Consider the following 22,965-nt stretch of genomic DNA (forward strand, 5'->3'; position numbering starts at 1 on the left):
AACCTTACTGGTGATTAAACTCAAGTCATTTGCGAATAAGGGCAACCATTACAACACTACCAGAGAACGTCTAATGAGGGGAGAAGTGCCACTCAATAAACTTCCGGTTGCAGTTCCACTCTTGTTCCATATGAGGGCGCTCACATGACGAGTGCAGAATGAATGGAGGTCTATGGAGCTATACCGCTCAAAATCCACTTTACTTAGGATATAATTTTTTGTCTAGTAATTTGAATGTTGTTTTCGAAAGGGGATGCAAAGAAATTACACATTGCTTGGTGTTAGATTTTTTAGAGCCACTTATTTGCTTTAAAAAGTCTTTCAAAATGTCAATGACGTCAGAATGCTGACGTCATTAGCAGAATGCTAGCATGTCATGGGCAACAACAACTCAACCTGTAAGAAATCGAAAAGAAATAAGTACTCGTTCATTCAACTTTCGATCTATAATCCATGTTGAACTTGCAAAACCTACAATCAAATCTGAGATTTCTCAACGGCAATCGGGTGAGGGAGACAAATTTAGCCGTCTAGCCCCATTGACTCCCATTCATTTTGCACTCATGGCGAGCGCCCCCAGTGGAACTCTGACTGGAACTACAACCAATAGGACTTGGGCGTTGGAGTGAACAGGCTAGACGGGCTTTGACACTACCAGAGCCCGTCTACGGACATTCTCTGATTACAGCGACTTCAGCAGTTTAATCACGTGCCCCTTTAGTCACAGAAAGTAAATGTTTTTGTCACAGCGAAAGTAAAAGAAAGCGGATGTTTTGCCATTTTAATTAAATAATCGTTTCCTTCCATGTGTAGCTAGCCTACTCGATGGAACAGATGGAGGAGTTTGTGAATCGGTTGGCTATGTAGATACATTTTGATAAAGGTTACTGTTCGCGTACTCGAGGTGACTTCCACATTAATATTTTCTCTGAAATGAACGACGTTTCTTTTGTGTATCGTGTATATGATGATTTATCAAAAGATCTCTATCTATTTATTTCTCCAACTTTCACGATCTGGTCAGATCGATTATGAAGATGTTTAACAATGTTTAATTACATTAGTTTTGTGTTTGTTTTTCATTTCCACCCAGAGTCAGTGAGATCAGACTGTTTCAACTGTTCAGCTTTATCATGGATGACACACAAACATCCAGAGATGAAGATTTTTCTAAAGGATGCAGGTACTATGAATAAACACATTAAATAACCTTTTATATAATAAAAAAGATGTCTCCTGAAGAAAAAATCGGTGACATTATTATTATTTATTTTTTAAATTCATTGTTTTAAATTAAATTTCTTGAAAACTGTCTAAACCCTCCTCAAGTGCTGTTGTTCTGTTATAGTTCAGTTCAGCAGGAGAGATCAGATCCAGCGCCCAGCTGTGTGTCTTTGAGGAGTGACTGGTCTATGGGTCATCCAATATATTTTAAGAATGACAATACACAGACTGATCTCAGGTAGCTATAACATTTCTTTAAATACATGATTGGCATTTTTATATTATGGTGTTTTTGTATTTTGCGTTTATGATATTCATACTAGACATTGTTGTCTTCACCTGATGTGAGAGAGACATATCTACAAAGTGTTCAAATTTTTTGGCATGGACTCAGATATAGCATTTTATTGAATGAGATGCTTATATTATTTTAAACACCCAGCTTTTGTGTCTGGACATTTTAAATGGACTGTAGTCCTTTTTGTTGGGATCAGGGCGTTGTGGAACTCCAGGTAATGTGCAGCAGTGCTGCTGTGGAGGCCTTATATTCAGAGCTCAAATAATGCACTATATATTCTGACCTCAAACCCATCATAACCTCCTCCAAAATGAGTCCTCCATGTATCAAATTAAACTTTATGAAATTAATAATGTTGTTGGTAGAAAACATTGTTTCTGCTCAGATAATCACTGGGACTATATCATCTGCACATATTGCCAAATAGGCACAAGGTTTTGTTATCAGTTGAAGATCCTCCTTTATGCCTCTTATGAGAGAGTCCACTATCTTTAAAGCATATTTTAAGGAAATGCGATTGTTTTAACTCCTCTAGGACTCTGATTTTATTCTGTTGATTCTTATGAAAATGATAGTGAGGCCGATTTAGTTAAAAAAAATTGTAATTGTAGTTTTTTGTTTATTTCTCTTTTTATATTTTGCTACTTTTATTCTCACCATCAAAATAGCTCTGACAACTGGCATGAAGTTAAATTATAAGCAATCAATAAACAATGTATTATTTTAATTTAATATGTACAATATTTAATACAATATATTGTCAAACTTATAGTTTTTGTTTTTAGTGTTATTACAGTTGTGCCCTTGAGCAGTTGATTTATTAATGTGCATTAACTTATTAACTGTTGATAGAATTATTCAGGTGATGTAAAATAAATCCATCAATATCAGAGTGTCTGATTCTTGATTCTCTTCATGACGTCCCATCACAAAGATCAACAGTAACAAAACCCGTCTGTAAGAAGAATGACCAGCCTATGAATCAACTACAGGACTTTAATGAAAGCAGGGATGCTGGTGTCAGGTAAACTGTGCAAATTTTGATTGAGATCAAAATTAAAACACATTAATAATTAACACATTTCATAAATATTATGATATGTTCTTGGTCATGATACAGAGAATAAATAAGACATTTTATTCTATATATGTATCTCTATATTAAACTTATGTAATACATGTACCATGGAATTTTAATTTTGCAGTCATGAAGTCCTCAACACATTTAGATCAAATCTGATGAAGAAGTTTAAGTGTCTGAATGAGGGAACAGCAAAGCAGGGAAACCCAACACTCCTGAATGAGATCTACACAGAGCTCTACATCACAGAGGGTGACAGTGGAGAGATCTGTAATGAACATGAGGTGAGACAGATTGAGACACAATCCAGGAGAGCAGCAACAGAGGACAAACCCATCAAATGCAATGACATCTTTAAACCTTTACCTGGACAAAACAAACCCATCACAACTGTGCTGACAAAGGGAGTCGCTGGGATTGGAAAAACAGTCTCTGTGCAGAAGTTCATCCTAGACTGGGCTGAAGGCAAAGTGAATCAGGATGTCCAGCTCATATTTCCACTTCCTTTCAGAGAGATCAATTTGATGAAGGGCAAAAAGTCCAGTCTTTCAGATCTTCTTCATGTCTTTTTCCCTGAAACAAAAGAAATGGAAATATCCAGTGACAAATATAAAGTGTTGTTCATCTTTGATGGTCTGGATGAGTGTCGTCTCTCTCTGGATTTTCAGAGTGATGTGAGGTTTTGTGATGTAAGTGAATCAGCCTCAGTGGACGTACTGCTGACGAACCTCATTGCGGGGAATCTGCTTCCCTCTGCTCTGATCTGGATCACCTCTAGACCAGCAGCAGCCGATCTCGTCCCCTCTGAGTGTGTCCATCTAGTGACAGAGGTACGAGGCTTCAATGATCCACAGAAGGAGGAATACTTCAGGAAGAGAATCAGTGATCAGAGTCTGGCCAATACAATCATCTCACACCTGAAGTCATCAAGGAGCCTCTACATCATGTGCCACATCCCAGTGTTCTGCTGGATCTCAGCCACTGTTCTAGAGAAGATGTTGAGTGAAGCAGAGAGAGGAGAGATTCCCAAGACTCTCACTCAAATGTACACACGCTTCCTGATCCTTCAGTCCAACATCAAACATGAGAAGGACTATAAGAAGAACCTGACAGATGAAGACATGATCCTCAAACTGGGGAAAGTGGCTTTTCAGCAGCTTGTGAAAGGCAATGTGATCTTCTATGAGAAAGACCTGAGAGAGTGTGGCATTGATGTGACAGAAGCATCAGTGTACTCAGGATTGTGCACTCAGATCTTCAGAGAGGAGTCAGGCCTGTATCGTGAGAAGGCGAAAGTCTTCTGCTTTGTTCATCTGAGTGTTCAGGAACATCTAGCAGCTCTATATGTGCACCTCTGCTTCACAAACAACAACAGGAATGTATTTGACCCTGAACCAGGTTTGTTGTCTATGTTTAAGGACTGGTTTAAACTCAGTTCACTAGAATATGTTTCATTTTCTGAGCTTCATGAGAGAGCCGTGAATCAGGCTCTAGAGAGTAATAATGGTCATCTAGACCTTTTCCTGCGGTTCCTTCTGGGTTTGTCAGTGGAATCTCATCATATTCTCCTTCAGGGACTAATGACACTGAGAAGAAGAAGGTCTGACAGCAATGAGAAAACAGTTGAGTACATCAAGGAGAAGATCAGGACCATTGACTCTCCAGAGAAATCCATCAATCTGTTCCACTGTCTGAATGAACTGGGTGACCAGTCACTAGTGGAGGAAATACAACAGCATCTGAAATCTGGAACAATAAGTGAAGCCAGATTCTCTTCATCTCAGTGGTCAGCTGCAGTTTTTGTGTTGTTGACATCAGAGAAGAGTCTGGAGAAGTTTGATATTAATACATTTGTTGGAGAAAACAATAAAGCTGAAAAACTGAAGGTTCTTAAGAAGCTGCTGCCCGTGATTAAAGTTCAGTAAGTATCAGTGAAAACTATCAGTTTACTGTTAAAACAAAAGAAAATCAAAAGCTCATAAATCTAAGAAACATACGAACATTTATTGTACATGGCAGCATACTTGTTTTTATTGTTTTTCAGATTTTTTTTATTTGAATTAATCTATTTTATTGATGGGAATAATGACGGGGAGATGTGATTGGGAAACAATACAAGCTGACTCAAACTTGTGTTAAGCACCTGACAGCCAATGTCTTCAACATGAGGATTAATTTAAAACAAACAAGTTTAATGTTACAAATGATTTAGTACTTAAACTTAATTTAGTACTTAGTAATTAATATGGATTTGATCCACGTTAAAAGTTAATTCTTTATCGTTGCAAATTTGACAATGAAACTTGACTACTTTGATAAGGTTTTCATCAACATTTTAAGTATTACATTTTAAACAGACAAATAAAGCCCAACTCTTACAATAGAGGTAAACAACATCAACTGGATAGAGCCAGAGACTGGACTAAAAAGGCAAAGGTCAAAATCTATAAATATGACTTCATAATATACTGTATATAATAAAGCATGTATAATATGACATAATAAAGCACACAATATAAAAAAAAGGCTATCATGGTTGAGATATCAGTTGATGGTTGTAAAATTTATGTCATGGGAATAATTTGTCTTAATTATACGCTATACAAAGAGAGTGATTTATCACTGATCCAGTACTATAAAGTCCTGGCAACAACAGACAAAAAATTTAATATTCATATAGCATGTTTATTGGTTATTCACTTGCAAGGGAGCCCAAGAATTCTAGCCCAAGAATGCGGTCTTACATTTAGAGCAAAGCGTGGAGTTAGTTGGTTTAATTTGATGTTGTTTATGTCGTGTCTGTTCAGAATCTTGTTCTTTTGCACACTGAGAGTTTGTTATCCTGAGTCCATACCATGTCCCATTTGTCTTTTATTCACACTTAACTCTCTCTCCCATTGTAATCTGTGACACCATGACCTCAAGGTTCCTGAGTAATTTTGAGACAGTGCCATCCATTGGTGACCAAGTGCAGTGTTTTCTTTACTCCATCTACAAATTGTCTATTTTTTTTCTATTTTCTATTGCTTTTTGTTTTCAGTTCATAGTGTTTACCAAGTATGATTTTCATCTCTCTACAGTTTGAGTGATTGTGGAGTCACAGAGAAAGATTGTGCTGCTCTGACTTCAGCTCTGATATCAAACCCCTCACAACTGAGAGAACTGGATCTGAATAAGAGAAAACTGCGAGATCCGGGTATGAAGCTTCTCTCTGTTGTACTGAAGGATCCTGACTGTAAACTGGAGAAACTCTGGTAAGATCATCTACGGTATCTCATAGTCAGACATGTTATTGTCTTCTGTAAGACTAAATCAGGGTTCCTCAAATCTGGCACTGGAGGGCCACTGCCTTACTGAGTTTAGCTCAAACCCTGATAAAACTCTCCTTCCTGTAACTCTGAAGACATGGATTAGCTTGTTCAGGCGTCTTTAATTAGGGTTGGAGATAAACTCTGCAGGACAGCGGCACTTCAAAACCGGATTTGAGGAACCCTGGACTAAATGCTTTGATGTTAATTTTAGGACTACACTGCAGAAAATACATTTCTTTCTCAGTATTTTTGTCTTCTTTTCTTTTTTGTCTTCTTAATTGAAGATACATTTACTTGAGAAGCAAAATAAGTTAAGTCTTGTATACTGAAAAATTGCTTATGTATCTTGATTTAAGAATTTTTAGATATTAGATATTTAGACTACGTCTGGATCGGATTCAGAACGATGATCAAAACACAGATGGAGTAGATCAAGTCCAACAACACCCCCAAAGCTTCACAGTCCTATACCTCGTCCTGCATCGACATTTCATTAAGTAACATTAGCCAGTTTTGATTTTACATATGCGTCTGCTTACATACGTGACCCGTTCTGGCAAAATGAGTCGCAATGAGCAAATGTTCATGACTGAGCTACACCTGTTTGCCCTTTAATAGTCAAAGTAAAGTTTTCTGAAGGTACACAAGAAAAAGTGAGGGTACACTACAGCTTAAAATATAGAAGTGCTGGTGTGTACCGGCCCACTTCGAGCACTGGAGGCACATCATCACTACACACGGCTTATACAGTAGAGAACTATTGAGAATACAGTAATATCACTGTGAAAACAACAGAAATAATTTACAGTCTACAAAAACATATCAAACTCAATATAACAATGCACTGGAGAACAGGGGCCCGTTCTTCATACGTGGATTACTGTTATCTGGATTTTACTGTTGACGATTTTACATGATCCAGGATTGTTAGGTTCTTCAAAGCTAATCCTGGAGTTGCTGTCATAGCAACAGGTCCGTAAGCTCAAACGGGAGCATCTTATTTCATGTAAACTGGATTAGATCGCATGTTTTCAAGCGCAGGTGATACTTAAAGTCTGTTCCAGCCACTGCTACTTTCTTACAAGAGTAGCCTAATGAACCAGGTACAATAATGACTTAAAATAATAATAATAATAATTTAAAAACTCATTTGAAAATAATATTACAATGTTGTGTAGTCTATCATAATAGACACAGTTTACTCACTGAGAGTAATAATTACCTAATAATTGTATTGGAGTCTTACATGATGTAGGCCAACAGTTAGTCTGAGCCGTACATTAATTTGCAGATATTATCGGAGTGGTTTGTTGCAGAAGATGCAGTTAACTTATAAAAAAAAATGCTGTGCCATTAGAAAAATGTTCTTGCCCCATAAGAAACTTTAATCAATGCTGTCATTTAACAAATCTGCTTTACAGGTAAAATTAAATGAATTGCTAATTATAACATTTAAATGAAAATGTAAAGTACAAATACTAGAAATAGTGAAATAATGGAAATAATTGGGAATCATGTAACAAACAGTACATTTAATTGATCTATTATAACTTTTATGTCATTTTAGTTGCTTGGCTGTTTCCTTATAAAGGTCCAGAAATGTTTTCGTCAGGTGTGTGATGTTATTGTTTAATATGATGTCATTACGTTGCTGTCTTGCTGTCTGAAATCATTGAAAAAGTTGGTTTTGTTTGAGCCTTCACAACATCAGTGGATCAATAATTAACAACCAACAAAAGAAGATTATCTTTCCTCTGTGTTTCTCCTATTATTAAACTGCCAATATAAACCTGGAGTTTCACCAGGGCTGCGTTCAGCCCCGACAAAACGTTGCACAACGTTTTTTAAACAGAAACGGTGATGCGTTGAACACACTGTTCTGATGACGCAAGAGTTGCAACTATGGCAGCTGAGAAGGCCATTCTTGCTGATGAAGTCGGTATAAATATGTGTTTAATACTACAAAATATGCCCGATGTTACAGTTACTGCACTTGCCGCCCAGAACAAAAGAGAACATCCCAATCGAGTGAAGGGATTAGTGGAAACTGAAATGGAAGCACACATCTTACCTAATTCAGACTAAAACACATCTATTTAGCCTCACATACTGACTTTATTTGTAGTTCATACTGTTTTAATACCCTGTATTTTCTTTCTCATTTTTAGGAAAAGCACTTAATTACCATTGTTTATTTCTATACCAAATGCCATACACTTGCAATGAAGCTAAAAATATAAACATCTACATCATTATGTTGATATCCTATATTTTAAAACTTACGACAAACATGTCTTCTAATATCCTCAGTTGTTGCGTATACCGAGCTGCATCGAACACATTTGTAAATTACTTTCCTTGAACCCATTGTGCGAGTTCACTTTAATGCGAGTGCTTTATATACATGTTGCTGCTGATTGGACTGCAGTTCTGACACACCCACCAAACAAGAGAAAACGTATCTCAAACCCCGTTGCACACCGGTGCACGCCGTTTCCAGGAAACATGACGTTCAACCCGGAAACCGTAGCAAAACGTTGCGCACCGTTTTGAACTTGAACGTGCCCCAGCACTGCACAGATTAGATGTCTCTCTAATCAAACACAGCTGATTTAACTCATCAGCTCGTTAGTAAAGACTCCAAGATCTCAGGTGTGTTTGTCAGAGAAGAGAGACATCCAAAATGTGCAGTGTTGGGGTTCTCCTGGGTGGTTTCTCAGATCTAAGAACGGACTTGGGTTCTTGTGGAGAAAGAATGAAAGAATGTACGTGCCCGAATGAATAGTTCAATATTATGTATCATTTTGATGCACAGAAGCAGGAAACGTAAATCATGTGTCTATCTCATTCATCTAAATCTGGAGCGCCCAAAACTGTTCCTGGAGATCTACCTATCTGCAGAGTTCAGATCCAACACACTGACCCAGCTCATTAAGCTCTCAGGAGCACTTCAGAATGACAGTGAGTGGTGTTTGTTACAGCAGTGTTTCCCACTGTTTCTGTGTCCTGTTGCATGAAGCCAGTTTCAGTTGCTCCCCTTGGAAGTTTGAGATTATTTTTAAGCAAACTCAGTTTTTTCAGGCTCAAGAAGGTGGATTGGTTTCTATGCCTTCTGTCCTCTGATTGATTAAAAAAAAAGTATAAACTATCAAGTAAAGTCATTTTGCTCAGAAATGAGGGCTTTAATTATCTTTATTAAGTAATGTAAGAAACATTTACTAGACTGAAGCAACTGGGGTTTATTGATTATTAATACACCATTTTTTTATGTTAAAAATTGCATATATGAACTATAAAAGTGTGTGTGTGTGTGTGTGTGTGTAATATGATACTCAACAAAAAACACATGCAAACTTGTATATCCATACATGTGTGTTTTTTGTTGTTGTTGAGTATCATATTTATGCATCGGTTTATGGCTCAAATGCAATTCAATGCAAATCAATGATAATTAAGAAATGAAAAATGTTCCTCAAAAGCCTATTGTGTCATATTTGACATTTATATTAACATGAAAAAATGTCAAAAGAATTAAATTTTTAACATTAACAAATGGTGTATGAATAATCAACAAACCCCAGTTGCTTCAGTCCAGTAAAATGTTTCTTACATTACTTTATAAAGATAATTAAAGCCCTCATTTCTGAGCAAAATTACTTACTTAACTTAAAGGATAAAAAAAGGATAAACTATCAATCAGAGGACAAAAGGCATGAAGAAGATCGTGTGCAAGAGGTTTTTCAGCAAAGTTTTGGTCATATTGATAATTTATAGGCTCTAGAAATTAGCTTTAGCTTGCTCATTACACTTTACATAAGAGGCTAACTTACACATGTTGGCCAAATGCTAGCATGAAATTAGATAAGATGTACACATTATGAATCTTATTTTTTTTGATAAAGTACTGTATATACAATAGTCCTCATTATGTGTTTTTATGTGACTGTTTTCTGTGAGACAAAAGGCCCAAATGAAGAGGAAGGGATACAGAGACAGATATTTATTCATTTATTTACAAAAAAAATCAGAGCGAGATGCAGATGAAGCAGGAGAACAGGAGCAAAGAGCAGAGGCAGGACATTATTATGCAGTGGAGGTACAGAAATGCACAGTGGAGGGAGAGAATGATATACTGGAAGGAGAAAGTAAATGATGAAGAAGAAGAGTAAAACAGAGAGGCAGAAGGTAGCATTGGGAAGACAGAAACACTCACTACATATCCAGTAAAACCTCATGGTATGTTCACTGTCAGCAACAGTGTTGTCATAATTCTCAATTTAGGTTAGACCATATTGGTTTCACTTTATTTTAATGGTCCCTTGAACACACTCTGTTGACTATAAGTACAGTTGCACATGTCTACTAACTCCCATTGGAGTGTTAATAGATGTATTAGTAGACTGGTAGGGTTAGAATAAGTTGGCATGTAGTTGGAAAGTTACTTATAGTCAGTAGGTAACCTACCATACTCTTGTGTGCTTTCATCTTCACGATGATTCTGTCACAGAGAAGAGGTGTAGTTGTGTTTGAGCTCATTTAGAATGGTTGGATTTATGAAACATGTGTTGAAAGCTTTTTGAATGTCTATTATTTTTTTATGACTGATGAATCTCCAATTGAAATTTAGACATATTTAATAGTCTGTGTAGAATTGTGGCTTGTACGTGTTGATCTGAACTGAGAGAGTGAAGAGTGTGTCATTGTTCTTTACAGGTTGTGGGATTGTGGAGTCACAGATGAAGGTTGTTCTGCTCTGGCTTCAGCTCTGAGATCAAACCCCTCACACCTGAGATATCTGAATCTGTCTGGGAATAAACTAGGAGATTCAGTTCATCTGCTCTCTGCTGTACTGGAGGATCCTCACTGTAAACTGAAGACACTGAGGTAAGATGAACTCTCTGATAGTCACATGTCTTTGTCCTCAGTAAGAATTTTAGGACTAAAATTAGCTTGTAAAATGTTCAGTAAACACTAAATCTCAGCACAGAAATCACAGGTGTACACAAATGTCTAATCTCATGATCTGGTATTAGTGGTCATTTTTACATTCTTTTTAAAATATATCCTTTAAATTTAGTCAGTATTTCATTATATTCATTATGTTCAATATTTTTAGTCTGTTTCACTCTGACTACAATGACAATTCTTTTCCCCTCGTTTACTCAACAGTGTTTTCCCTAATGATGTTTCTGTGCAATAATAGTGGTTCCCAACCCTGATCCTATAGTTCCCCCGGCACTGCACAGTCCTTAATCGTTGAAGTTTCTGCTTTGAACGGCTCTTTGCGTGGCTACAAAAATACACTTCTTCAAAGTAGCTTTTCAAACACTACTAAAGTACTAATATGAAAGATAATAAGCAAAAGAAATGTAATAACTTCATGCTGATCTTCATTATCTTATATGCAGGGAAAACACCTGAACTTCTGCGGAGCAGTAATGAATAAAGTCACATGGTCTGCGCCGCGCTGGTGAGATTAGTTTGCGCTGTCCATTCGGTTTCGCTAGCAAACACGTCCTCCCTGCGATGTCGAGTCGGTCGCACAGCTCGGTCCATTGAGTCGCACCGATGATGTCAGCACGGCACGAGCTCTGTAACACCGCTCCGTTTCGTCCCACTGTTGGTGTGTTTGGCTTCCCATACAACTCGTTACAACTAACCGACATTGCTTAAGAGTTTGTGAGACGCGCCAAATTAAACAGAAGTGCGGACACACAACTTCCTTTTCAAGGGAAATTAGCCATCATCAACTACCGAAATCTTTTCTTATGTCAGTAATGCGTATGAATGAGTTTCACCAAGGTTGATCAATGTTTTTCGTTTCACTAGTGTTGAGGCTTTTCAATAATTGTTGCCTATGCGGCCCTTCATACTGGAGATCTCATATTTGTCTCCTCTAAAGTTTCAGACAAGAATGAACATTGATCTAGATCATTTGTACAGTATGGTGTTCTGGCAGAATAGTTTTGTATAATTAGTGTAGAAATATGTGAAATGCTTATAAATCATTAAATGTTTAAGTTTTATAGACCCCATTATTACACATTTTTCAAGTGTCCAGACATATATTGTTATCCATTTAATATGAAGAGACTATTTTATTAGTCTTTTTCATTATAATATATAATAACATTTCTAAAGACACGTATTTACTGTTGTGGTAATAAACACTTATGTGTTAAACTGCAAGCATGAAGTTATAAGGCAACGCAAATAATAGAAATAAATGATAAACATGAAAATGGTCTTGATATAAAAGCTTCAGGTCAGGGGCATTCAGTCCGTATACTGTACGCTGTGAATGATAGCAGACCCAAGCCATTTAAGAGAATGAGTTTGTGGACTCGCAAATGAATATTAACACTATAAATATGACTATAAATTCCCTTGTCGTTTGAGGTGTAAAATAAAGCTTACATAAGAAAATTATGGTAATACTGTACATGCGTAACTGTCCGTCATTTATTTGCCAATCACCTCATTTTTTTCAAATACCTAGCAGTTATAAATTAAATTAATATATATATTTTTAATGAATACATTATTAGCTAACTGTGTGATTTGTATATGTACATTTCTGAAATGCATAACTTGGACAGTCACCTCTGATAACAGATCACTGTAAATTGTAATGTAGATGTGCATTTTCTGTAAAGCTGCTTTGAAACAATATGTATTGTGAAAAGCGCTACACAAATAAATGTGAAATTAATGGAAAAGTTATGGAGGGTTTTGGGTAATTGCATCCGCAACGTTGGCGCCTACGTTCTGTTATTATGCATCATCATCATTGTTCCGAGTTCTATGGAAGCATATGAGTAGCAATATTCAATTAGAAATGTAATATGTAAAATGGCAATGCATTTCTGTATTTAAATTGATGTTTTCCATTACATTTGTGCAACGTTTGGTGCAAAATTCAAATTTAATTATATAATTTACATTTTCCATTTCATACACTAGTTTTAAATTAAATACATATTTTAACATATTTTAAGTTTGCAGTGGCTTCATAAATTAATTAAAAACATAAAAAACCAAAGTACACCTGATGCACATTTCTTTGTTCTTCATTTTCTAGAACTGTCACTTGCCCATATATATACAGTGGTCAAAATTGATGGCACCCCTGATAAATATGATCAAAAATGGCTGTAAAAAATAAATCTGCATTGTTTATCCTTTTGATCTTTCATTCAAAAAAATTCACAAAAATCTAACCTTTCATTTGGAGAAAAACATTTATTTCATAATGTGATTTACCCCCAATTTCAATTATTTTACTTCAATGAAAGGTTAGATTTTTGTGAATTTTTTTAAGGAAAGATCAAAAGGATAAACAATGCAGATTTATTTTTTACAGCCATTTTTTATCATATTTATCAGGGGTGCCATCAATTTTGACCACCACTGTATTTAGAACAATAATATCTTAGTAAAAACCTAAAGTAATATTGACAAACTATATATCATTTGAAAGCTTACAATCTCTAGTTTTCATATTAAATTGCAGAGGAGCAGTAATTTATCAATTTGCAACAAGAATATTTCATATTCATTAGGCGTGTTTAGGCCTTTATTTTGAAATAGAAATAAACATGAAAAATCATGAAAGATTGGTAGAAACCTCAGTTTGTTTTTATGCCAAGAGTTCAAAAGATAACACCAATTCAATTTTATGAGAAAAAAAGGTCTGAAAATGTTTTTAATATAAAGAAAAATATTATGGATTAGCGATTTGTAATGCGGCTGCGAGCTATAACGCACATGTGCTCTTTTTATGTTTATTAGAGGTTGAAATCAAATCAAATACTGCCAAACCACCCATACTATTTCTGAATAGGATGTATACTTCATAAATTGTATGAAATTATGGAAATACATGGTTCAGATCACTCAAAACATATATGAAAATGGAGGCGCCCTTATATGGTCAGTAAGGAAGCTTGGCTGTCCATCTAGTGAAAAAGTTTGGTACTGCGCCCAAATAAAATCTTACTGAAAGCTCATTTTTTGAGATATCAACCTAAAATTTGGAACACAACTTGTTTAGATTTTTGGCTTTAATTTTCTTGCAGTTTTAGAGTAAAATATATTTTATATAAAATATTAATAATTATATTTTTACATTGTACATTTTCATAAACTCAAACTTATATAACTTTTTTTTCTGTTTCACTTTCATAATTTACTTCTACAATAATCTGGCAAATGTCTTCTTTAAAACAAGACCAACCATATGTCTATATTCCAAAGCATTCTTGAATTACAGCCATTTAATTTTATAATTTAAAATTATATAATTGAATTTATTTTCATTTTGCACCAAATGATGCACAAATGTAATAGAAAATGTAAATTTAAATACAGAAATGCATTGCCATTTTACATATTGCATTGTCATTTTGCATATTACATTTCAAATTGAATAATGTTACCCATAAGCTTCCAGTGTTCTCATTGGTTTGCTGGCATTTGGGGGATTTCATGCGAAAGGAAAGCTGACTGTGAATAGAGCTTCAGGGATGACATCAAAACCTGGGAGACTAATTCGCCACTGGTTGCCTCCAGTTTATGGAAGCTTGTTTCCGCCACGAAATAAAACCGTTTAAAAGACAATTGTGACTTTTTATCTCACAAGAATTGCAAGGTATAAACTTGCAATTCTGACTTTTTCTTTTCAATTGTTATTTATGTCACGCAGTTGTGAGTTTGGCCCTGTCACAAACGGCACCCTAAACACTCGCGGTCTTCCTCTGAGTCCGCACTTTCATAACGTAACGCCGCTTTGACTGTCGGGAACAAGTCTGCTGCGGAGCTCGCTTCAGTGCGCATTTAGGGCGCATATCGACCACAGAGGGGCGCTCGTGAGTACCCTTCTGAAACCTAACATTACTAAATGGGACACCACACGGTCTCATGGACTTAACGGGCACGCAGAAGCCATTGTAAGTCTACAAGACTGAAAGTGAAGTGTGCCATTTAGGACAGGGCCTTTATATCTCGGTGAGTGGATTCTGACTAAATGAATGTGTGACTGCGTAAATGAAAACATGACTGTGATTGGCTACATTACTCACCGCTGTAAAAACATTTGACGTTCTCCAGAGCTCAAACACAAAAACACACTTGAGAGTTTGCCAGTATGATATTATTACAGGATCAACTGAGGGTGATCTTGCATTCATTTGAGAGTGCTTATATTTAAATTTGACTCTGTGATGTTTTTTAATTTAACAAAAAATTAATAATTGAAATAATTGCCGGCCCCCTGCAGTACGGCTGCGGACCCTTGTGTTAAACTGATCTGATCTGAACTGAGAGAGTGAAGAGTGTGTCATTGTTCTCTACAGGTTGAGTTATTGTGGAGTCACAGATGAAGGTTGTTCTGCTCTGGCTTCAGCTCTGAGATCAAACCCCTCACACCTGAGAGAACTGAATCTGTCTGGGAATAAACTAGGAGATTCAGTTCATCTGCTCTCTGCTGTACTGGAGGATCCTCACTGTAAACTGGAGACACTGTGGTAAGATGAACTCTCTGATAAACACATATTTTGTCCTTGGTAAATATATTCTTTATTAGTTAGCCTATGTAATAGTTTTTAACTTTTTTACTCAATGATCACCAACTTTGCTCGTTAAACTCTAGCTTGTTTTTTTATGTGTGAATCATAGACACTCGGTTAAACGATAAATTACAAGTGATACTTACTTCAGTCCAAATGCACATTAAATAAATATTCAGTTAAATCAGTGAACATCACAGGTGAGCCGATGCTTGATTAAACATGCTAATCCTAAAACATAAATGTCCTCCCCAGCATATATATATATTTTACATATTTGTATATAAATTACTCCACATCACAAACAGGCAAAACATTACACAAATACACAAAGTATAAATGTTAAATTAAAACAACAGGGTTTTTGAACAGCCATAGACTTCCATAGGAATCGAGGAATGCGGAAGTAAAGTTTTGTATTGCAGTAAATATCATTACAATAAGGCAAAACAAAACTATAATAAATGAACAGAGCACAATATAAAAAAGGAAAAAGAAATAGAAAAAATAATAATGTCAGGAACAAAAAGGTTTCTAATAATTTACATTTCTTTAATAAATTGATTCATCTTCCACTTTTCAATGTTGACATTCTCTGATCCTCTTCGGTCAAAAATTAAGATTTTTTTTTTTCTTCATCTGAATGGGATGACACTTGGTGACGTTTGATGTATTAGCTATGTGAACACACACAAAAATCATGGACATGATTTGGATATGTTTAAGGGTTGTAAAAAAAGTGTCACACTTGGCTCCTTCGCAGTCAAAAATGACCGACAGGAAATGAAAGGAAATACGAAAAAATACGAAAACTCAGAGAAACTTTTGGTGGTACAAACTACAAATCAGCCACTGTGCAGAAAAAAGTGCACAGCAATGAAAGAGTGACACTCTAAAACATCAAGAGTGCAAATAAGACACACACACACACACACACACACACACACACACACACACACACACACACACACACACACACACACACACACACACACACACACACAGAAATGAACTGGTAAGACTGCAACCGCAAATTTTGAGAATATGCTAAATAAAATCAATAAATGAAGAAAAATACAAAAGAGACTCTCTTGCTCAAATACACACACACACACACACACACACACACACACACACACACACACACACACACACACACACACACACACACACACACACACACACACACACACACACACACACACACACACACACAATGATTGTGTTTGCTCTTCTTTTAGCCTAATAGGTGTTCCTGATATCTGTTGCATATGCAACAATACATAAAATAATTACAGTTTGTATGTACATAGTTAAAATAATATTTATTATTATTATTAAATTTGTATTCCTGTTTTTTAACCTACAGTTTGATAATGATTGTTTGCTGTTATGTTATTTTATGTTTTTGCTTAGATCATAATTGCTGTTCCCTTCTGAAGTTTTATTACCATTTATAGAAATTAAACTGAATAAAATACCAATTAATTGCAAAATGTCTGTATAAACTGTTTTGAATTATCACTATCCATCCCTTATTTTGTTAATTTTTTTTATCAAATACTGATTAACAAAAATGCTTGCATTGTGTTCCTTTTCTAACCAAATGTTATTGTTTGATTGTAATCATAATGCAAAACCTGATACTTATCTAACAAAAATATCTAAACCTTGACAAAAAGTAGTCTTTTAGAATGTCCAAATGTATATCTAAAAAAATAATAATAATAAAACAAAATAATAAAATGGAGAAATCATGTCTAAAAATAACAATACGAATCAAAAAGCCTCTCTATGTATTTATATAGGGAGCTACAGTACAGCCTACAGGCGGTTACACGACATTACACACGTTTTTATTGTTAAGGCACTGGATGACGCTTTTCTCACTTCAAAAAATGGATTTTAAAGGCCTGCACTCTATTTTAATGTGAAATGTTGCATTTATAAAAAAAATGTATTTTTATTTTTTTTAAATATATATATATATATATATATATATATATATATATATATATATATATATATATGAACAGTTCAGATGCAAAAGCCTCTAAGTGCCATCTGAAATTTTCTTCTAAAATGATCATTTTTATAAAGCTCGTATATTTAAGTTCAGTAATTTCACTTAAATGGGAATGAAAATTACCTATTAATTGTTATTTAAGTGAAATTACTGAACTTAAATATATGAGCTTGATAAAAATGATCATTTTAGAAGAAAATTTCAGATGGCACTTAGAGGCTTTTGCATCTGAACTCTTCATATATATATACACTGCTCAAAAAAATAAAGGGAACACTTTTTAATCAGAGAATAGCATCAAGTCAGTTAAACTCCTGGGATATTGATCTGGTCAGTTAAGTAACAGAGGGGGTTGGTAATCAGTTTCAGCTGCTTTAGTGTTAATGAAATTAACAGCAGGTGCACTAGATGGGCAACAGTGAGACGACCCCCAAAACAGGAATGGTTTTACAGGTGGAGGCCACTGACATTTTTTCCCTACTCATCTTTTCGGACTGTTTTTCACCAGTTTTGCATTTGGCTAGGGTCAGTGTCACTACTGGTAGCATGAGGCGATACCTGGACCCTACAGAGGTTGCGCAGGCAGTCCAGCTCCTTCAGGATGGCTCATCAATACGTGCCATTGCCAGAAGGTTTGCTGTGTCTCCCAGCACAGTCTCAAGAGCATGGAGGAGATTCCAGGAAGACAGACAGCTACTCTAGGAGAGCTGGACAGGGCCGTAGAAGGTCCTTAACCCATCAGCAGGACCGGTATCTGCTCCTTTGTGCGAGGAGGAACATGATGAGCACTGCCAGAACCCTACAAAATGACCTCCAGCAGGCCACTGGTGTGAATGTCTTTGACCAAACAATCAGAAACAGACTTCATGAGGGTGGCCTGAGGGCCCGACGTCCTCTAGTGGGCCCTGTGCTCACTGCCCAGCACCAGGGAGCTCGATTGGCATTTCCCATTGAACACCAGAATTGGCAGGTCCGCCACTGGTGCCCTGTGGTTTTCACAAATGAGAGCAGGTTCACCCTGAGCACGTGACAGACAGGAAAGGGTCTGGAGAAGCCGTGGAGAATGTTGTGCTGCCTGTAACATCGTTCAGCATGACCGGTTTGGTGGTGGGTCAGTGATGGTCTGGGGAGGCATATCCATGGAGGGACGCACAGACCTCTGCAGGCTAGACAATGGCACCCTGACTGCCATTAGGTATCGGGATGAAATCCTTGGATCCATTGTCAGACCCTATGCTGGTGCAGTGGGTCCTGGGTTCCTCCTGGTGCACAACAATGCCCGGCCTCATGTGGCGAGAGCATGCAGGCAGTTCCTGGAGGATGAAGGAATGATACCATTGAAGGGCCACCACGCTCACCTGACCTACATCCAATAGAACACCTCTGGGACATTGTGTTTCGGTCCATCTGACATCACCTGGTTGCACCTCAGACTGTCCAGGAGCTCAGTGATGCGCTGGTCCAGATCTGGGAGGAAATACCCCAGGACACCATCCGTCGTCTCATTAGGAGCATGTCCCGAACGTTGTCAGGCATGCATACAAGCACGTGGGGGCCATACAAACTACTGAGAACCATTTTGAGTTGCTGCAATGAAATTTCAGCAAAATTGACAAGCCTGCTGCATCATTTTTTCACTCAGATTTCCGGGGTGTCTTTGAATTCAATCCTCTGTAGGTTGATCATTTTCATTTCCATCAAACGATGTGGCATCCTTTCGTTCATAACACATTACTGAGTCCATATTAGTATAGATATCCAGCATGATATTTTTCCCCATTGAGATCTGATGTGTTTTCAAAGTGTTCCTTTAATTTTTTTGAGCAGTGTATATATATATCAAGTATATCAATATATATTCTATATTACATATATATATATCAAGTCATATATTCTAATGGAAAAAATGCTCATAAAAAATGTGTAATTATTGCATAGAAACCTTTCAAAATTCTAAATAATAATCAAAAAATATTATTGAACAAAAATATATTACATTGGTTTTCCTTAAATTCTTTTTAAAATACAGAAAAAAATTTAGATTGTGTTTCTGATTAGAAAATAATCATAAATATTGATTATGAATTAATTTAGATCTTTGATTATTCTGGGCATCTCATCATTTCAAATATTCGTTCATTACGGACCTAGTGTCACGTTGAGACGTCACGTCGCGAATGTGCGCTCACGATCACAAACTAGCCAGTCCTGAAATAGTCAGAGGCTGCAGTGCAATTATTTTACCCTATGCAGCCGCTCACTGCAGACCCATAGGTGTAATTTTTTTATAATATTTGCAGCGTACAACATGCTAAGTCAGGGAATAGTCAGAAATCAGAAGGTCTTCCTAAGATGTGCCCCATGCTCCATTCAAAGTGCCTTCAGTTTGATCTATCCTGGACAAAGATTTGCGGAAACACCAGACTACACTTTTAATCTACTAAAATGAATGATTTCTGAAACTTCAGAATAAATCAAGATGTAACATTTATTTGTCAGGTATAAATGTATCATGCCAATTACACAAGTAAATGATTAAAATCCAATTCAGAAAAATACATGACATCATTTACTCAAAGATGACTCTAAAAGTAAGTAATGTTTTCCTGACAAAAACTCACAGTGGTGTGTGTGTGTGTGTGTGTGTGTGTGTGTGTGTGTGTGTGTGTGTTTTCCAATGGGAAAACACTGAAACAGCGCTGTATGGGGGATCCTGGTAAAGGGTCCTAAGACTGCTCTGTCCCCTCGCCTTAAATACCCAGACCAGAACAAAAGGGTTTAAAACATTAAACCAATGACTGCACTGAAATTAAGACCATTTTACCAATCGCACTGAGACACTTAAAATGATACCAAACATGAAAAGGAAAAAACAACATATTCACAAGATACACCATATGTGATATATAGACTTTCTTAATGAACTTTCAGTGACTTGAGGAGGGAGAGGGGGGATGAGTTGAAGTCAAACAAGGAGACAAGGAGATAAGTTTGGTCAGGGCTATGTCCTGTGCTCTGTCTTTGCTATCTCCTGTCCAGGGTGCATTTTATGGCTTTATTGCAGGGTGAGCTTTGTTTTATCAGGAGAATCAGTCCTTACAGCCTTACACAGAAAACAATGCACTGAAAAAGTGTGTTGGATTTAAATGATTTAATCATGCACATCAGTTCCACATGAACCAATTACGTTCAACAAAGATCATTTGTTCACAAAATTGTCAACATTATGGAATCAAGTCATTTCCAAGTAACCCAATTAAGAAGTTTTAAAGTGATTTAAATATGGTTCCCTAACTGGATTAATTCATTCAATTTCTTATATTTGTGTCACGTGACTGAATTGTAAGATTGTATTAGATTGCTACGAAACTATTAATTAGCAATAGCATATATTAGCATGCTAAATGCTGAGCATGAAATTTTAATTTTAATATAAGTAATAAACATATTAGAAAAAATATTATTTTAAATGGCCATTAATGGATCATAATTATTGGACAAATATTTAGAAACAAAAATATCAATATATGAATATTAAATTAATATTATTAAACTAAAATATAGTACATTTAATTGATAAAGTTACACTTCAGGTGTTATTAATGTTCTCTCTTTATCACTCCATAGTTACAGCACTGCATGGTATTTGTCCCTCAGTTTCTCCTCAAGCACATGGAAAACCGGCATCCTTTATAAAGCAGTGTAGAATATAGTGGCTTTGCTTGTCACTACACTCAAATCACATCACACACTGCAATCTTTAATAAATTGGTCATTTTACACACAGTTTACACAGCGTCATTGTTCTCTACAGGTTGAAATATTGTGGAGTCACAGATGAAGGTTGTTTGAGGGTGATCTTGCATTCATGTGACAGTGCTTATATTTAAATTTGACTTTGTGATGTTTTTTACCCATGTTTTAATTTAACAAAAAATGATTTGTGATCAAGCATTAATTGCCGGCCCCCTGCAGTACGGCTGCGGACCCTTGTGTTAAACTGATCTGATCTGAACTGAGAGAGTGAAGAGTGTGTCATTGTTCTCTACAGGTTGAGATATTGTGGACTCACAGATGAAGGTTGTTCTGCTCTGGCTTCAGCTCTGAGATCAAACCCCTCACACCTGAGAGAACTGAATCTGTCTGTGAATAAACTAGGAGATTCAGTTCATCTGCTCTCTGCTGTACTGGAGGATCCTCACTGTAAACTGGAGAAACTGTGGTAAGATGAACTCTCTGATAAACACATATTTTGTCCTTGGTAAATATATTCTTTATTAGTTAGCCTATGTAATAGTTTTTAACTTTTTTACTCAATGATCACCAACTTTGCTCGTTAAACCCTAGCTTGTTTTTTTATGTGTGAATCATAGACACTAAAAAAAAAAAAATCTGCATTGTTTATCCTTTTGATCTTTCATTAAAAAAATTCACAAAAATCTAACCTCTCATTGAAGTAAAAGAACTGAAAGTGGGGGGTAAATCACATTATAAAATAAATGTTTTTCTCCAAAACACGCTGGCCATAATTGTTGGCACCCTGTTATTAAATACTTTCTGCAACCTCCTTTTGCCAAGATAACAGATCTGAGTCTTCTCCTATAATGCCTGATGAGTTTGGAGAACAGCTGACAAGAGATCAGAGACCATTCCTCCATACAGAATCTCTCCAGATCCTTCAGATTCACAAGTTCATGTTGGCGCTTCTTCTCTTCAATTCACCCCACTCATTTTCTATATGGTTCAGTTTAGGGGACTGGGACGGTCATGGCAGAAGCTTCATTTTGTGCTCAGTTACACATTTTTGTGTTGATTTTTATGTTTGTTTTGGACCGTTGTCCTGATGGAAGATCCAACCACGGCCCATTATAAGATTTCTAGCAGAAGCCGTCAGGTTTTGATTTTTTATCTGTTTGTATTTGCTAGAATCCATAATACCATGTATATGAACAAGATGTCCAGGACCTCCAGCAAATAAATAGGCCCACAACATATAAGATCCAGCAGTATATTTAACCGTAGGCATGGGGTACTCTTCATCCCGGTTTGCACCAAACACATCTGCTGGGTTTGCTGCCAAAAAGCCCTTTTTTTCGTTTTATCCGACCATAGAATCCGGTCCCTTTTGAAGATCCAGTCGTGTCTGACAACTGAATATGCTGGAGTTTATTTTTGGAGGATCGAGGAGGATTTTTCGTGAAACCCTCCCAAACAACATGTGGGGATGTAGGGGTTGTTTGATAAAACATTTTTAGGCTTTCTGACCCCCAAGACTCAACTAATCTCTGCAATTCTCCATCTGTGATCCTTGAAGAGTCTTTGGCCACTCAAACTTTCCTCCTCACCGTCCATTAAGACAATATAGACACACGTCCTCTTCCTGGCAGATTCCTAACATCTTTAGTTGATTATAACTTCTTAATTATTGCCCTGATGGTCAAAATGGGATTTTCAATTCT

The 22,965-nt window shown here is 36.4% G+C and overlaps 1 protein-coding gene across 5 annotated transcripts in view; it reads left to right on the forward strand.

The window, feature by feature from the left end:
* The first annotated feature begins 640 nt into the window (after positions 1-640).
* Positions 641-22,965, forward strand: part of LOC307153984 (NACHT, LRR and PYD domains-containing protein 12-like) — a 50,050-nt gene continuing 27,725 nt past the window's right edge. For 3 of the 5 annotated variants that reach the window (XR_013820242.1, XM_079863842.1, XM_079863844.1), the window contains exons 1-9: positions 641-904; positions 1,094-1,183; positions 1,349-1,462; positions 2,457-2,546; positions 2,728-4,524; positions 5,684-5,857; positions 10,628-10,798; positions 15,268-15,438; positions 21,558-21,728. Coding sequence is in view for 4 of the 5 variants with exons in the window: in XM_079863842.1 (XP_079719968.1) it covers positions 1,134-1,183; positions 1,349-1,462; positions 2,457-2,546; positions 2,728-4,524; positions 5,684-5,857; positions 10,628-10,798; positions 15,268-15,438; positions 21,558-21,728 (2,738 nt within the window). In the remaining variant the exon portion in view is untranslated. Of the gene's footprint in view, positions 905-1,093; positions 1,184-1,348; positions 1,463-2,374; positions 2,547-2,727; positions 4,525-5,683; positions 5,858-10,627; positions 10,799-15,267; positions 15,439-21,557; positions 21,729-22,965 lie in introns of all 5 variants that reach the window. The other 2 variants (XM_079863843.1, XM_079863845.1) reach the window with 2 other exon arrangements.

This window comes from Squalius cephalus, assembly GCF_949319135.1.
Source record: "Squalius cephalus genome assembly, chromosome: 25".
Lineage (NCBI taxonomy): Eukaryota > Metazoa > Chordata > Actinopteri > Cypriniformes > Leuciscidae > Squalius > Squalius cephalus.